The 13,113-nt window shown below is 41.9% G+C and overlaps 1 protein-coding gene across 1 annotated transcript; it reads right to left on the reverse strand.

Moving 5' to 3' along the window:
* Positions 1 to 98: 98 nt before the first annotated feature.
* pfkmb (phosphofructokinase, muscle b) lies at positions 99 to 8,107 on the reverse strand. The gene is given in 22 exon segments (XM_088308335.1): positions 99 to 240; positions 468 to 573; positions 655 to 754; positions 837 to 948; positions 1,012 to 1,073; positions 1,573 to 1,737; positions 1,831 to 1,983; positions 2,108 to 2,195; positions 2,291 to 2,361; positions 2,760 to 2,911; positions 2,914 to 3,053; positions 3,142 to 3,206; positions 3,301 to 3,426; positions 3,524 to 3,616; positions 3,704 to 3,799; positions 3,884 to 3,992; positions 4,136 to 4,180; positions 4,663 to 4,828; positions 4,926 to 5,115; positions 6,123 to 6,200; positions 6,566 to 6,639; positions 7,950 to 8,107. Coding segments are annotated over 22 exon segments (2,418 nt in total). The 5' UTR covers positions 8,035 to 8,107.
* Between the last annotated feature and the right edge of the window lie 5,006 nt (positions 8,108 to 13,113).

Here is a 13,113-nt window from a genome sequence, read left to right on the forward strand (position 1 = left end):
GCTTGCTTCTTTCAATAAATTGCAACAGTCTTTTAGATTGTTTATTGCTCTCTTTATTTTCACTTCATCATGATGTTTCCGATAACTACATGTGAAAACTACTGAGAAACTTGGCCTTTATTATTGATGACATGCTCCATTTCAGCCATGTTGGAAGTGTCCAGGCGGGCGTCATACTTTGCCAGGATTTTTAAGACGGGCCTCAGCCTCATCCACCATTGCTCTTTTGGAATACGATGTCTGCAGAAAAAAAGTGCAAAATGGGAAAATCAGAAGAATACATTGTTGTCAAGTATTAGGTAAAGCCAATTGCAATAACGTTTGGACAGTGAGGAACACAATTTAATGGATGGACTCACAAACACATACTGTGATGTTCTGTTTTGGTTTGAAATGTAGTTTCTTGTTTTCCTTGTGTACCTTTGGAGTTCGTGCAGTATTTTGACTGAAACAATACAATATCTTACTCGAAGTCGGCTTGTTCTTTAAGCTCCGTCAGAGGCTGGAAAATTAAAGATCTCTTCCTCATGCCCAGCACACATGCGGAATCATGAGAATTGGCAAAGATACGACCTGGAGATTCAAAGTTTAAAACACATTAGTACAGGGATAACATAAGTTCAAGCTTTTTTTTTTTTGTCTTTCTGTTCTCACCATGTCGAGAGCATTCCTTCACTTTGTCCGTCAACCACAAGATGGACTTGATCCCCATCTTAGTGGCAAAATTCCTATCAAAGGGGCTGGGAGTTCCACCCTGGACACCAAATATTGTTTTTTATTCTATTCATGGGACTGAAAAGGAATTCACATTGAACACTTGTCGAAGAATGCCATACCTGCTGCATATGTCCGAGTACATTCTTCCTACAGTCAAATATACCCTTTCCTTCTTCCGAGTACAGATTGAAGAGAACATCTGTGGTGTAGTTTTCATTGCATTTCTCATTTCTGTGAAAACAAGAAGGGTTGGTAAAGCCCTTGAAAGTGGATTTGTTGGGATTTCATTCAAACCTCAGAACAAGTCCTCTCTTCACTGTTGTCTTCATCTTCTCCGTCAGATGCTCCACATTCATCTATAAGCATGTTGGGGGGGGGGGGGGGGTGGTGTCACTTATTGTGATTTACCAGACAAATAAGATATCAGATATGCCTTTATTTTATGATGGGTTTATTTGATAATACATCCATTATTTATACCGCTTCTCCTCATCTTCGGGCAGCAGGCGGGGGACACCCTGAACCGGTTGCCAGCCAATCGCAGGGCACACAGAGACGAACGACCATCCGCGCTCACACTCGTACCTTGGGGCAATTTAAAGTGTCCAATCAACCTGCCAAGCATGTTTTTGGAATGTGGGAGGGAACCGGAGTACTCGGAGGAAACCCACGCAGGCACCTGGAGAACATGCAAACTCCACACAGGAAGGCCGGAATCGAACCCAGGACCTGTGCTGTGTCTCACTGCGAGGCCATCGTGCTAACCAGTCGTCCACCGTGCCGTCCGGTTTATTTGATAATAGAAAGACAAATAAAGAAAGCAGAAAGACAAAGATTTTGTGTACACGCTCAGACCTTCAGGTCCTTAATGTTGAAAGGCTCCTCAAAGATGTAAGCATTATCAGCTCCAGCTGCTAAACCGGCCATTGTTGCCAGGTATCCACAATATCCTCCCATCGTCTCAACAATGAACACTCTTCTCTTGGTACCGGCTGCTGATTGCTTGATCAAGTCGCACGACTAAAAGGAAAAAAATAGGAGCGTGACAGGGACATCATAACATGGTCAAATCTTTGTTGACAGTTTTTTGTCTTTGTGTGAAAAGAAGCATACAGATGTTATGGTGTTAAGAGCAGTATCCGAGCCAATACTGAAGGCAGAACCAGGAACATTGTTGGAGACAGTCGCAGGAATGATGACCAAAGGGATGCAGAGTTCTTCGTTGTTCTGTCTGGCCTGCACCATCTCCAGACCCCCAACAAATGCCTGTGTTGAGAAAAACAAAACATTCGGGTGAAAAGTAACTTTTATTGTCACACGAAAGTTGCTTCTTTACACATATAAAACAGTTCACAGGCAACATGAGTAGATTTACAATACTGCTACCCACCTCAAAGCCCCCAATCAGGACAATCCCATGAATGTTGAACTTTGAGATGTTTTGACTTATCTTATCCATGAATTTACCCGGCAGGGTTCTTCACAAAAAGAAAGGGAAAAGAATCACAGTTGTGCACACAACATTAGTTAATGTCAGTTTTAGAAGCATTGAACCCGTGTTTTGCTGTCTCACCTTTTGGTACCGAGGAGCGAGCCACCCTTTCCAATCCATCCAGCCACTCCAGTCCAACCAATAGGCTCGATCTGTGCAGGCGAAACAAATATAGGCAAAATAAAATGTTCTGTATAGCATATAGGCCAGGTGTGGGAAAACTACGGCCCGGGGGCCACATGCGGCCCGTTAAACTATTTAAACTTGAAAAAAAATTTTAAAAATTAAAATCCGTCATGTTGTCAATGTTTTATTTTCAAAATACTGTGGGTTTTCAAAGACATATATATTGTTGTAATGTTTTTGTTCACTTTCATTTAAAATGAAATGTATTTTTTTTCTCAGATGAGGTGAGGTTACCAAAACCATCCATCCACTCCTGGTCCGGCCCCTCTGTCAAATTTTAGGACCCATTGTGGCCCGCCAATCAAAAGGTTTGCCCACCCCTGGCATAGGCAATGCATTTATAAAGTGTGTAACATGAAGTTACCTGCCCTTGAGCTAGACCATCAAATCCATCATGCACCGCCAACATTTGGTGACCTTGGAGGAGGCCAGTTCTGACAACTGAACGAACTGCGGCATTCATTCCAGCACATGGTGCCCCTACGTTTAGTACCGCGATGGTGATATTGCTCTGGTAGGTATAAATGCACAGAAACATTTGTCAGACAATGCAGAATTAAGTGGGTCATATAAAAATCGCGATACACATCTTGCCTTTTTATCTGGAGGATGAATGTGCGACAACATCTTATAGGCGCTCCAATTATTCTCGAAGCTCCTGTTTCCCAAAAAAATCCACAGACATTCCCAACTCAATGCAACATTCAGCATTTTCCAAACATAGAGCATAAAGGTGGACAACTCACTTTCCTCTAAGCTTCACTGCGTCTTCAAACCTCTTTTCAGCCATTGCTTTGGTGACGTCCTTTGTCTAACAATGTCATACATAGTGATGTTCTGCAACCATGTGTTGTATAGATAATGCTTGTTGTGTAAATATTTTTGGAGTGCTCTGGCTCACTTACCACTTGCACACACTCCATCAGAGGCAATCTGACAGCCATGTTTCCCGACAAGCTGACCACACTTGCAGGAGTTTCCGGTGTGGCCTCTAACAGCGCCATCACGGCCTGCATACCCATCCTGCTGGCCTGATTGATCACGTAGCAGACTTAGAGACGCCAACAAGCAACTTTGTCAATGAAATCTGGTATATCATATATTTTATCACAGGTCATGGATAAATACCAGGATTCTGTCAAAGGCGGAGGGTGTTCCGCCTCTCTGTACATGACCCAAGACGGTGGTACGGGTGTCGAAGCCAAGCCTTTTTGTCACCAACTGTACAGAAATGTGTTGGATTCATGAGCAGTTGTACGTTCCAAAAGTTTTTAAAAAATTCTCGGGAAATTAATTGATGTCACTGACCTGCCTGATATACTCACAGCTGATGGGTTGGCCATTGAGGTCTATTGCGCCTTCTGCTACAATGATAATATGCAAACGGTTGCCAAGCTGTCTTTGCTAAGAGGAACAGAAAATCAGAAGATTCACAAGTCATATTTTTCATGAATTATTCATTTGTGTTCAGGACCAAATGAAATGTACCTGAGTCAGTCGTCTGCACAGGTGATCCTCCCAGTCCTGTTCTGGGGGCATCTCTGGAATGAACACCCAGTCAGCAGCACATGCCAGAGCGGTCACCAAAGCCAGGTAACTGTGAGTTAAAATGTTAAGAGCTTGGGACTTTTGGGGAGAAACACTGACACTATGACACACGTGCAAAAACTGATTGAATGAACCCAGTAATATGATTTCGACAAGTCGAGGTTTTTGGACATGATGGCCACACCTACTCACCCACAATGCCTGCCCATCACCTCCAGGATGAATGTCCTCTGGTGACTGCATAAGGATACAATTACGTTAGAGAGCCTCTCATAATGTCACGTGTCATATAAGGTGAGAGTTGTGTCAGAAATGTTCCAGGACAGGTGTTACAAAAGATATATTTCAAATCCAAATTACAAGCAACAAGTTTTCCCCTGACCACCTTGAGTGTGTGAACGAGGAAAAGAAATTCTCACAAACGCAAGTTGGGCGAGTAGGAAGGTTGCTTCAACACTGCAATGTTGTTGTTGGCCAGGAATTGTCCGATGCTCGATGCATTGGGAGCAGGTGCAATGTCACGGTGACGGAGCAACGAACTGTCTTGACACAACTCTCACCTCTTCTCACGCACTGAACAAAGCACGGCATAGGATATTTTTGGTGGATCTAGTGGATTGTCGGGGGGAGAACTTGTAGTTTGTAGTTTGTTTTAAATACACACTTTGAGACACCAGTTGTGGAATTTGTCTGACATATTTAAGTATGCATGAGTGTACCTCTGTGCGGTGGTGGCAATGGCATCCACAATCTCCATGATGCGATGCAGGGCGGAGTCTGTGCCTATTGTCATATCAGTACCGCAGAAGTCATTGTCAATGGAGCCCACCATGCCGACAATATTAAGGTGGGAGGATTCCTTTGCTTCACTTGTCGTGATTTTACCTGAGCACAGGTTGAAACGATTGTAGCATTTTCAATCACACCGTGCACACAATCAAGAATATTTTGAGAGTCTAAATTAGAGGCCAATATCCCTCACCATCTTTGATTAAATCTGCCAGTAGTTCACTCCACTCAGTTCTGAACTGGTTGGCACCTGTGAGACTGCCGTCACCTCCAATGACACACAGGTTGGTGATGCCCAGCTTGACCAAGTTATAGGCCGCCTTGATACGACCCTCCTTGGTGCGGAAGTCCTGACAACGGGCACTCCCAATCACAGTTCCACCCTGAGGAATGCAATATGGTCAACATCAGGATCAAGACAGTGCAGAGGCAGAGGGGTCCTCCTAAACTATACGAGTAACTTTGGCGGTTTAATGAACCCTGGCATTTAAGTCCATCTCTTTGACAGACAGAATGACACCGGCAAGGCTAAAGCTTTGCTAGAATTACTTAGCAAAAGGTTAGAGTGCGACCTGATGGTTAAAAATAGTGGTTAGCTAAGAGTTGTATATTTAAAGTCCCTGTAAAGTGAAAATAAAATGTCACACTACAGAGAAGAGTGTTGTGAACAAGCGCATACAATTTTAATGAATTAAATCATGAGATCTCCTCCCAAATCTCAAATGCTGAAAACATACCCTGCTTGACCTTCACCTGTCAATCATATAAATTTGTTCGTTAGTCCAGTATGTGCATTAATTGCATAAACTGCGTGTTCCACAAGCTGAATAATGCGTGCCGCTGTTTAATAAACAGTTAACAATCCCAAAAATGTCAGTATTAAGTGGACCCACACACTGACACAACACCAAGTGAAGAGGTGTGGACGGACCCAAAGTCAGTCCGCTCTGAAGCTAGCTCACGAGCTAGCGAACTTGCCCTGAAGTCTCTATATTGTGCGGACATAAGAGTGGTGCACGAGGTGATTAGGAGAGGCTAATTGCACTGCACCAATGGCTGGTCCGCCCATCCGCTAGCAAGCTAGCTAGCTAGCTAGCTAGCTAGCTGTACCACCAACTTGCTTCATGGACCACGCGTGGGTCCACGTAACAGAGACACTGTAGCCCAAATAACAAAACACACACACTTCTTCAGCGACAATGCATTTTTAGCATAGCTTGCTAGCTAGCTACATCTTGTAGTGGTAGAAATTGATTAAGTTAAAACTAAACCCCAATTGAGCCGTGTGCATACCTGGGCTTGTTTTCTACTAAATTATTGTCAGCCTTTGTACATTTTTCAGCACTTATCTTCAAACATATAAAATCACTTGACAGGGTTTTCTTCTCACCAGCTGCAACATCATTGACACACTTTCCCACGTAGCAGGGCGAATGTTGTCCCCACCGTCTACCAGGCCCTGATAACCCTGTTAAAAATTAAAAAAAAAGACAGAGAGAAAGAGAGCTCATTATTTCATTCGACTTGTGGACGTTTTGATTCCTGGTTAAATTGACTTTCCAGCCAACACCAAGTCATTGTCTTCAACTCTAGGAATGGAGCACTTCCAGTGTTCAAAGCCCCTGCCAAAGTCAGGTTGCCTTTTACTCTCATGTTGCAACACCTCTTTCTTTTCTGTTTTTGGACTGATTCATTTGTAAGAGTTTATTTTAGTTTCCCTTTCACTGACACTGGGTTGCTTTGAGCTCCAAGATTTGTTTCCTAAATGACTAGTTGTTGACATTGGCTATACATTTTAGTGATAACATAAAACTCAATCCAAGTCGAATTTACCTCATGGACAAAAAAGACTTTGGCTCCGGTGTATATTCCCATTCGAACTGTGGCCCTCACAGCCGCATTCATGCCTAGAGGACAGAGTGTGCCGTTGTGTTCACTAACATTGCAGGGAAAGAAGCAATTCATCTTGTACACGGCATTTATATACACAAGTGTAGTTTTTATATAAAGTAAAATATATTGCAAAATTACAGTACCATTCAAAATGCTACTTTTTCTTCATGGCAAATGACTCACTGTTTATTCTAATTGTCCAAATATTTTTTATTTATTAATGACAAATATATCATTTGTTAATCTATCTGTGGTAATATAGTTCCAGGTTAATCCTGTTCCATTAAATGGAAGAAGGACAACTAACAGTTGTACCCACCTGTTGCCATTCATACAATAGAAAAAGTTCAGGCTTCCTGTGACTTCATAACAGCTTTGTGTTCAGTTCAACCGGGTTCGATTCGTTCCTATGTAAAATTATCGGCTTGGCTCAGTAAACGTTGTGAAATGCTGCCGTAGAACATGGATGAAACCTTTCACCATGGAGTGTGCATACATTCCCCATGCTTGCCTGGGTTTTCTCTGGGATTTTTAAATGAAGAAAATGTCTACGGAAAAGGCAGTTGCTGCAGTCCCATTACTCAGGGGTCATTTAAAGGGCAAGATGTGGATAGACTGACGTCGCATCTGCCAAGAGTATCTTGCCTTACGTTACAAGCAAGAACAGAAAGGACCGGTGTCGCTCACTCACTTTACTTCATAGATTTGATAACACATGACAGAGAGGTCATGATTCTATAATTAGCGAGGAAAATAGATCCTATGTCAAAGAGAGATGAGCAAGAGAAATCCTGCAGATGTAAGAGGGTCTGAACAATTCATCAAATTCATTACAATGTCAAATGCAATTTTAGTTGCAATTTGATTATTTTTTTTTTTATGATCGTTCAGCCGGAGATGTAAGGTAGAAAAAAGCATTTTTGGGGTGTGGAAACGAATCACCGTGGAGGATTGCCGATTAAGAATGTCTTGTAAGAACTCATTAAGGCTGCAAAAACTCAAAGACATGCGGCCTGATATGCTCCAGCAAGAAGGTCAGAAGTGAAATCAAGTGATATGGAAAATTGGCCACTTCATTCGATAGAACACCATCCAAAATAGTTTAGATTTCTTGTGGGGGGAAAAAAAAGCTTCAGCGTGGAAATTATTTCCGCGAGCCTCATTTGAAGAAATTGTTTTCACCCATTAAAGTTAACATCTTAAAACAAATTTATCTTGCCCTCTTTTCTAAATTCATCCAAAAACCTACACTTAGGGCTGAACCACCGACTTTCCGCCAACAGTCTCTGCACCCCACACATCACCTTGACAACCCAGCACTTACCCTGGGCATCACCACCCGAGGTCAGCACTGCAATCGCCCGACCCTTCCCCATCTTGGTGGGGTCAGCCGAAACAGTTTCTGCCATCGTCTTAGAGCTGAAGCTGGCCGAGCAAGATAGTCCTTCACCGTGAGAAGCCCTGCAGCCCTTCTGCGCAAAGAACCTCTCACGTCCAACTCAGATAGTAATAGCATTCGCAAATGTTGCACAACTTGACATACGATGAGGCAGACATAATTGCCAACGCATTTCGACACACACACACACACACACACTTCAAGCCCTTCATTCCCGTCGTGTTGTGTATTTTTACAACACTGAATCCGTGGGGATGCATCGGGGTTATTTTTGTAAACACATATAAAGTATCAACTACAAGTTATTTTGAGAACTTCATTGTCAAATCTCATAAATCCACTGTGTGATGGTGCGTGACTGATTGTGAGGTGGGCTCATTAAAGTAAAGTTGAAGATGAAGAGAACACTAACTAACAAAATGTAACTGACTCAAGTGTAATAGCACACAAACAAAACATGTTTTGAATATCAAGTGAATTTAATCATAATTCGATGCAGCCAAACTCATCCAAAAAAATGTGTGAAAATAAAATTAAATTAAATGCGTCAAAAAAAAGTTCTGGAATCATAAATTGGCGAGAAAATCAAACAAACCCAAAGCTGTATACATTTTGGCCACTTGGGGGCAGCAAAAACAATTTCTGCGGTCGCAAATCCTGGACGTCTCCATGTTTGAAGCGGATGCTTGTTAGATTAGACGCTGCATTAAACATTCAGAAGTAATTACTTTTTTCATTCTGAGATTGATTGTTGATTGATTGGTTTAGCAGCTTTTTCATTTGAAACAGAGTGGTGGAAAACAAAGAAGGCACTCAACAGTGGGCTGTAGTCACAAAACAATCAACGAGATCACACAAAGTTCAACGTTTGACACACAGAGGTGGCAAATGTCTACTCCCTCTGCATTTAAGTTGATGAACAGATACTGTCATAAAATAATATCTAATTAGTAAAATAAGTAAACGCTCTCAAATGCATGAAGTTTTGCTGTCAGTTATTTACAGCAGTGGTCCCCAATCTTTTTCCCACTGTGGACCGGTTCTTACAAGTCGCTAACTTCTGGTGTGGTTGCTTGCTGCATAATTTGCAGAGCGGGCTTTGTATGTGGTCTGTTTTTGACTAATTTTGCTAGTTTGTGGGTTTAAAATTAGAGTAACGTGACCGAGACAAATATCACGTTGACATGCGTTGTCTCCAATGTAACGGAGAGAAGGAATCAATTTTCAAAATAAAATATTTTTCAGCCTTGAACAAAATATTTTTCAGCCAGCAATAATAAATAAATTGGAAGCACTGCAAGTTTTTTTTTTTTTCATTTGTGCGACCTGGTCGAAATTGGGTAGCGGTCCGCGGCCTGGTGGTTGGGGACCACTGATGGATATACAGTATCTATATTTATAACTTAACTTGGCACAAGTCAGTCATGCCTCCTGTCTCTGATTGTTTTTCTTTAGGTAAGTCAAATTAAAGGTACTAAGTGAAGTCAGACAGAGTAGATTTTTTTTTTCACCGATCATTTTAGTAATGCACTAATACAGCCAGGTCATACCGTCGGTTTTAACAAATAAGTCAAAAAGAGTTTTTTTTTTTTTTTTTCAAAACTGTACTTCAGAAATCAGCCTTAAAATACGAAAGTAATTTGCAGGTCCCTGAAAGATTGACTTGAAAACAGAAATTAAGTATAAACACTTCAATACTCCCTTCCACATAGATACATGTCAATAATGCAAAAATATAGTTAAGGAAGCATTTTGCTTCAGCCTCATACAACTCTGAATATTGGTAACCGTAACGCAGAACTATAAATTCAAACCATTTATACAGTTAGCTCACTGGTATATTTTCAGTTCATGTCCTCTATGGAGGTTGCAATTCCTGATCCCTTCAGAAGAATGAGCGATGCATCACTTAAATCCCACTGGACAAAAAGACTATCATAAACACACATGTCAGCTTGGAATTTGACATTATTTATTTTATTGTTTATTATCTATCCAAGCCTGGGCGTGTTGAGGGACATGCAGACCTCTCCAGAGGCAGAGCCCCAAAGCGATCAATAAGGCCATTTCCAGATAATCACCCCTCCTGTCTTCTCGGACAGTGTTAACACTTGCACAGCCTGTAATAAAGTATATGGATCAATACAACACCAGTTCTACACGGAACTTTTCCAACCTCAGCTAATGCAGGGAAATGTGAAGTGGATTTTCGTACAATCTGACCTTCTTTCTGCTCCAGTTATTTGAATGTTACCAAACCTGTCAAGATCACCAAGTGAAACAGACAGACAGGTCCTGTTACATAATCACAGGCGGTTCTCGCTGACTGACTGACAGAACATCTCCACTTGGTTATGTTTTATTCTATGTGCTACATTAAATTTTCAAATTTGATCTTTTGTCTCTTTCATTTTTTAAAATGGCAAAAGGCGTTTTGAAATGTCACGAGTTACTTTATTCCAGAAGGAACAAGATGACTCGAGTGAATCCAAATTCTGTTCAATAACTGGCACCCAAAATAACGCGGTAGGTTTAGATCACACGCTTCATGACCTTTTCTTAACCCTTCCCACGTGCAAAACGTGTAATATTATGCTGTCTCGTATCCACTGTAGTGATTTTGAACGGGCGCTTTCTTCTTCCCAGAGAAAAAATCTGAATGGCGAATGGCGAAAGAAGACAACAGTCAACAGAACAACAAGTATTGCATTGTCGTGCGTCATTGTAAGATGAAACGTAGCATTTTCCCGGCCAATCGAGGCGGCATCCCTTTTAAAGTAGTCACAGCGCTTGAAATTGCGGAAACAGTAAATAATAGAGACTCGTTTAGGTGCATGACATTAGCACTTAAACTGCAAGATCCCCCCCTTGCGGATGATGACACGATGGGACATGGACAATTGGAGACCGCCTTGGCCCAGAGTAAAATCAAAATACCTGTATGTATTTTACTGTTCATTGCTGAGTAGTTTTGCTACGTACAAAATATTCTACATTGCAGATCAGACCCGAGACTCTTGGCATCAATTGTCAAGTGGTGGCCATCTTTGTGTTTCTTGACATTGAGGAAGCGCATGCAAAGCCTTTCCCCTCATAAATCACTCACTGAAAGTGCCGCTGCAAATGTTGCCAGGTTTTATTGCAGTTTAATCAGCTCAATGAATGTTTTAATAGGCTGATATTTCAGAGAGCAAGTGACACGGCGGTGATAAATGGTGAAGGGTGAACTGTTCCCCTCCTTCCGATACTTTTTCTCTGCCAAGAATCGCTAAAGAAATGTGTCATCTGGAAACAGACGATACACATTTATTCCCAAGTTAACAAGCTCATCTACAAAACAATCTGGTTGTAATTGGCTAATTGATGAAGCGGCGTTTTCTGTCACGGTTTTCTAAATATATTATCAAATTCTATTTCCACCACCCTTCCTTCGGCGGGTCTTTTATGAATTCATCAGGAGGCCTCATCTCACTCCCAGGACTCCCTGCTATACCATTTAATATGTCTTTACCCCTCCTCCTCTCTCTAAGGATTGCACTGTTTCTCAATTTGTCATCCCTGATACCCGCCCTCACATTATGTACATATCTTAATCAGACCGTTTTCCTCCTCTCCTCCATTTCATCACTTTTCCTACCGTTCTTCTTTTGACCTTCAGCTCCCCGGCTTCATTACTCTCCTCCATCTCTGTATTTCCTCCCAACTCGTCTGACCGCAAGGCGGTAATGGAATCTAAAATGAACACGGTTGTGACATTTTGGGCATTCCACCGACCGACCCTTTGACCCACTCCCCCCAATCATGTATAATGTTGTCTTGTCGTTCACGTCTATATGACACGTGGTGTGACTCTCGTAATAAGGACACAAATGGGATGATGGAAGCGACCGGGGGGCTTTAATTAAAGACTAAAGGGTCACAGTGAATAAGTCAGGTTGGGTTTTCGGGGGGAAGCGAGGGTGGGGGGGGGGGACGGTTATCTGCCACTGGAGTGATAAATCAACCTGCCCCCTTCAGCCTCCCTCAACACAACATCACGCCACTGCATTGGGTCCCCCCTCCCTTTTCCAAAAGCAATTCCGTCATGTCTTGTTAGCTCATTCGTCTTCATCAGTAGCAGTGGGAGGTTCGAGCCCCCGCACCCACCACCTCACCTCGAGCCACCAACCCACCCCTCCCCCCTCCCCCTCCCAACATCCCTAACCAATGCCAAGCCCCACTGATCAAAGCTGAGCCAGCCTGTGCATTGGCATGGGCGAGCACAAATACACAAATTGTGTGTGTGGAAAAGCGTACGCAGATCGCAGTTAATAATGAAGGCAGGGTAAGCACACACTGAGCGCTAATGGCATTTAGGGCCAATTAAGGAATGACTAATTAATGAGACATTTCCTGTAAGACTTATTGATGTTTATTTGCGGTCACATAAATCACTGAATTGTATTCTCGCCGAATAACATCTTCACGACACAATGATGAATTGTTATGACAGTTGATTTCAGCAAATGAATATTTTTAGGAATGAGAAACAAAAGAGAAATCAGTTGATGAGAGGTATTTCAGTTAAGTGAACATATATGATGAAAAGATGGTGTAAGATGTGTTTTATTTATTTTCTTACTAAAAGTGGACTTAGATAATTAAGAAAATATATATTTTTTTATGTGTGTGCGTGACCATCCACAAAAGTAAAACTCAAATGCCCATTTCAGAAAATGTCTCTACATGTGAGCTAGCTCGTCTGTACCTCAACCGCAGGGCCACGCCCTGAACAAGCTTCTTGAATCGCTCAACCGCAGTGATTAGTTTTGGCCAACAGCAGCATTTGGCAAAGTTGTCAAAATGGAGGTGGCTATGTTTGATGATGTCATGTGCCAAACCATGTGCCATTTAACGTTATTATATTTTACTGTCATCGCTTTGTTTTATGTGCTTCTACTTCCTCATTTCTCGACCAATTCTAACATATTCCATAAATTCATGCCATGTGGGCTGTTATTTTTCTCATTCCAAACATTCAGTTTTTCCACATTTCCACAGAAAACTAACTAAAAAAAAAAAAAAAAAAAGAAAAATCCCCATTCATTCC

The sequence above is a fragment of the Idiotropiscis lumnitzeri genome, chromosome 11 (genome assembly GCF_059441095.1).
Source record: "Idiotropiscis lumnitzeri isolate Australia: NSW breed Sydney's pygmy pipehorse chromosome 11, RoL_Ilum_1.0, whole genome shotgun sequence".
Taxonomy (NCBI): Eukaryota; Metazoa; Chordata; class Actinopteri; order Syngnathiformes; family Syngnathidae; genus Idiotropiscis; species Idiotropiscis lumnitzeri.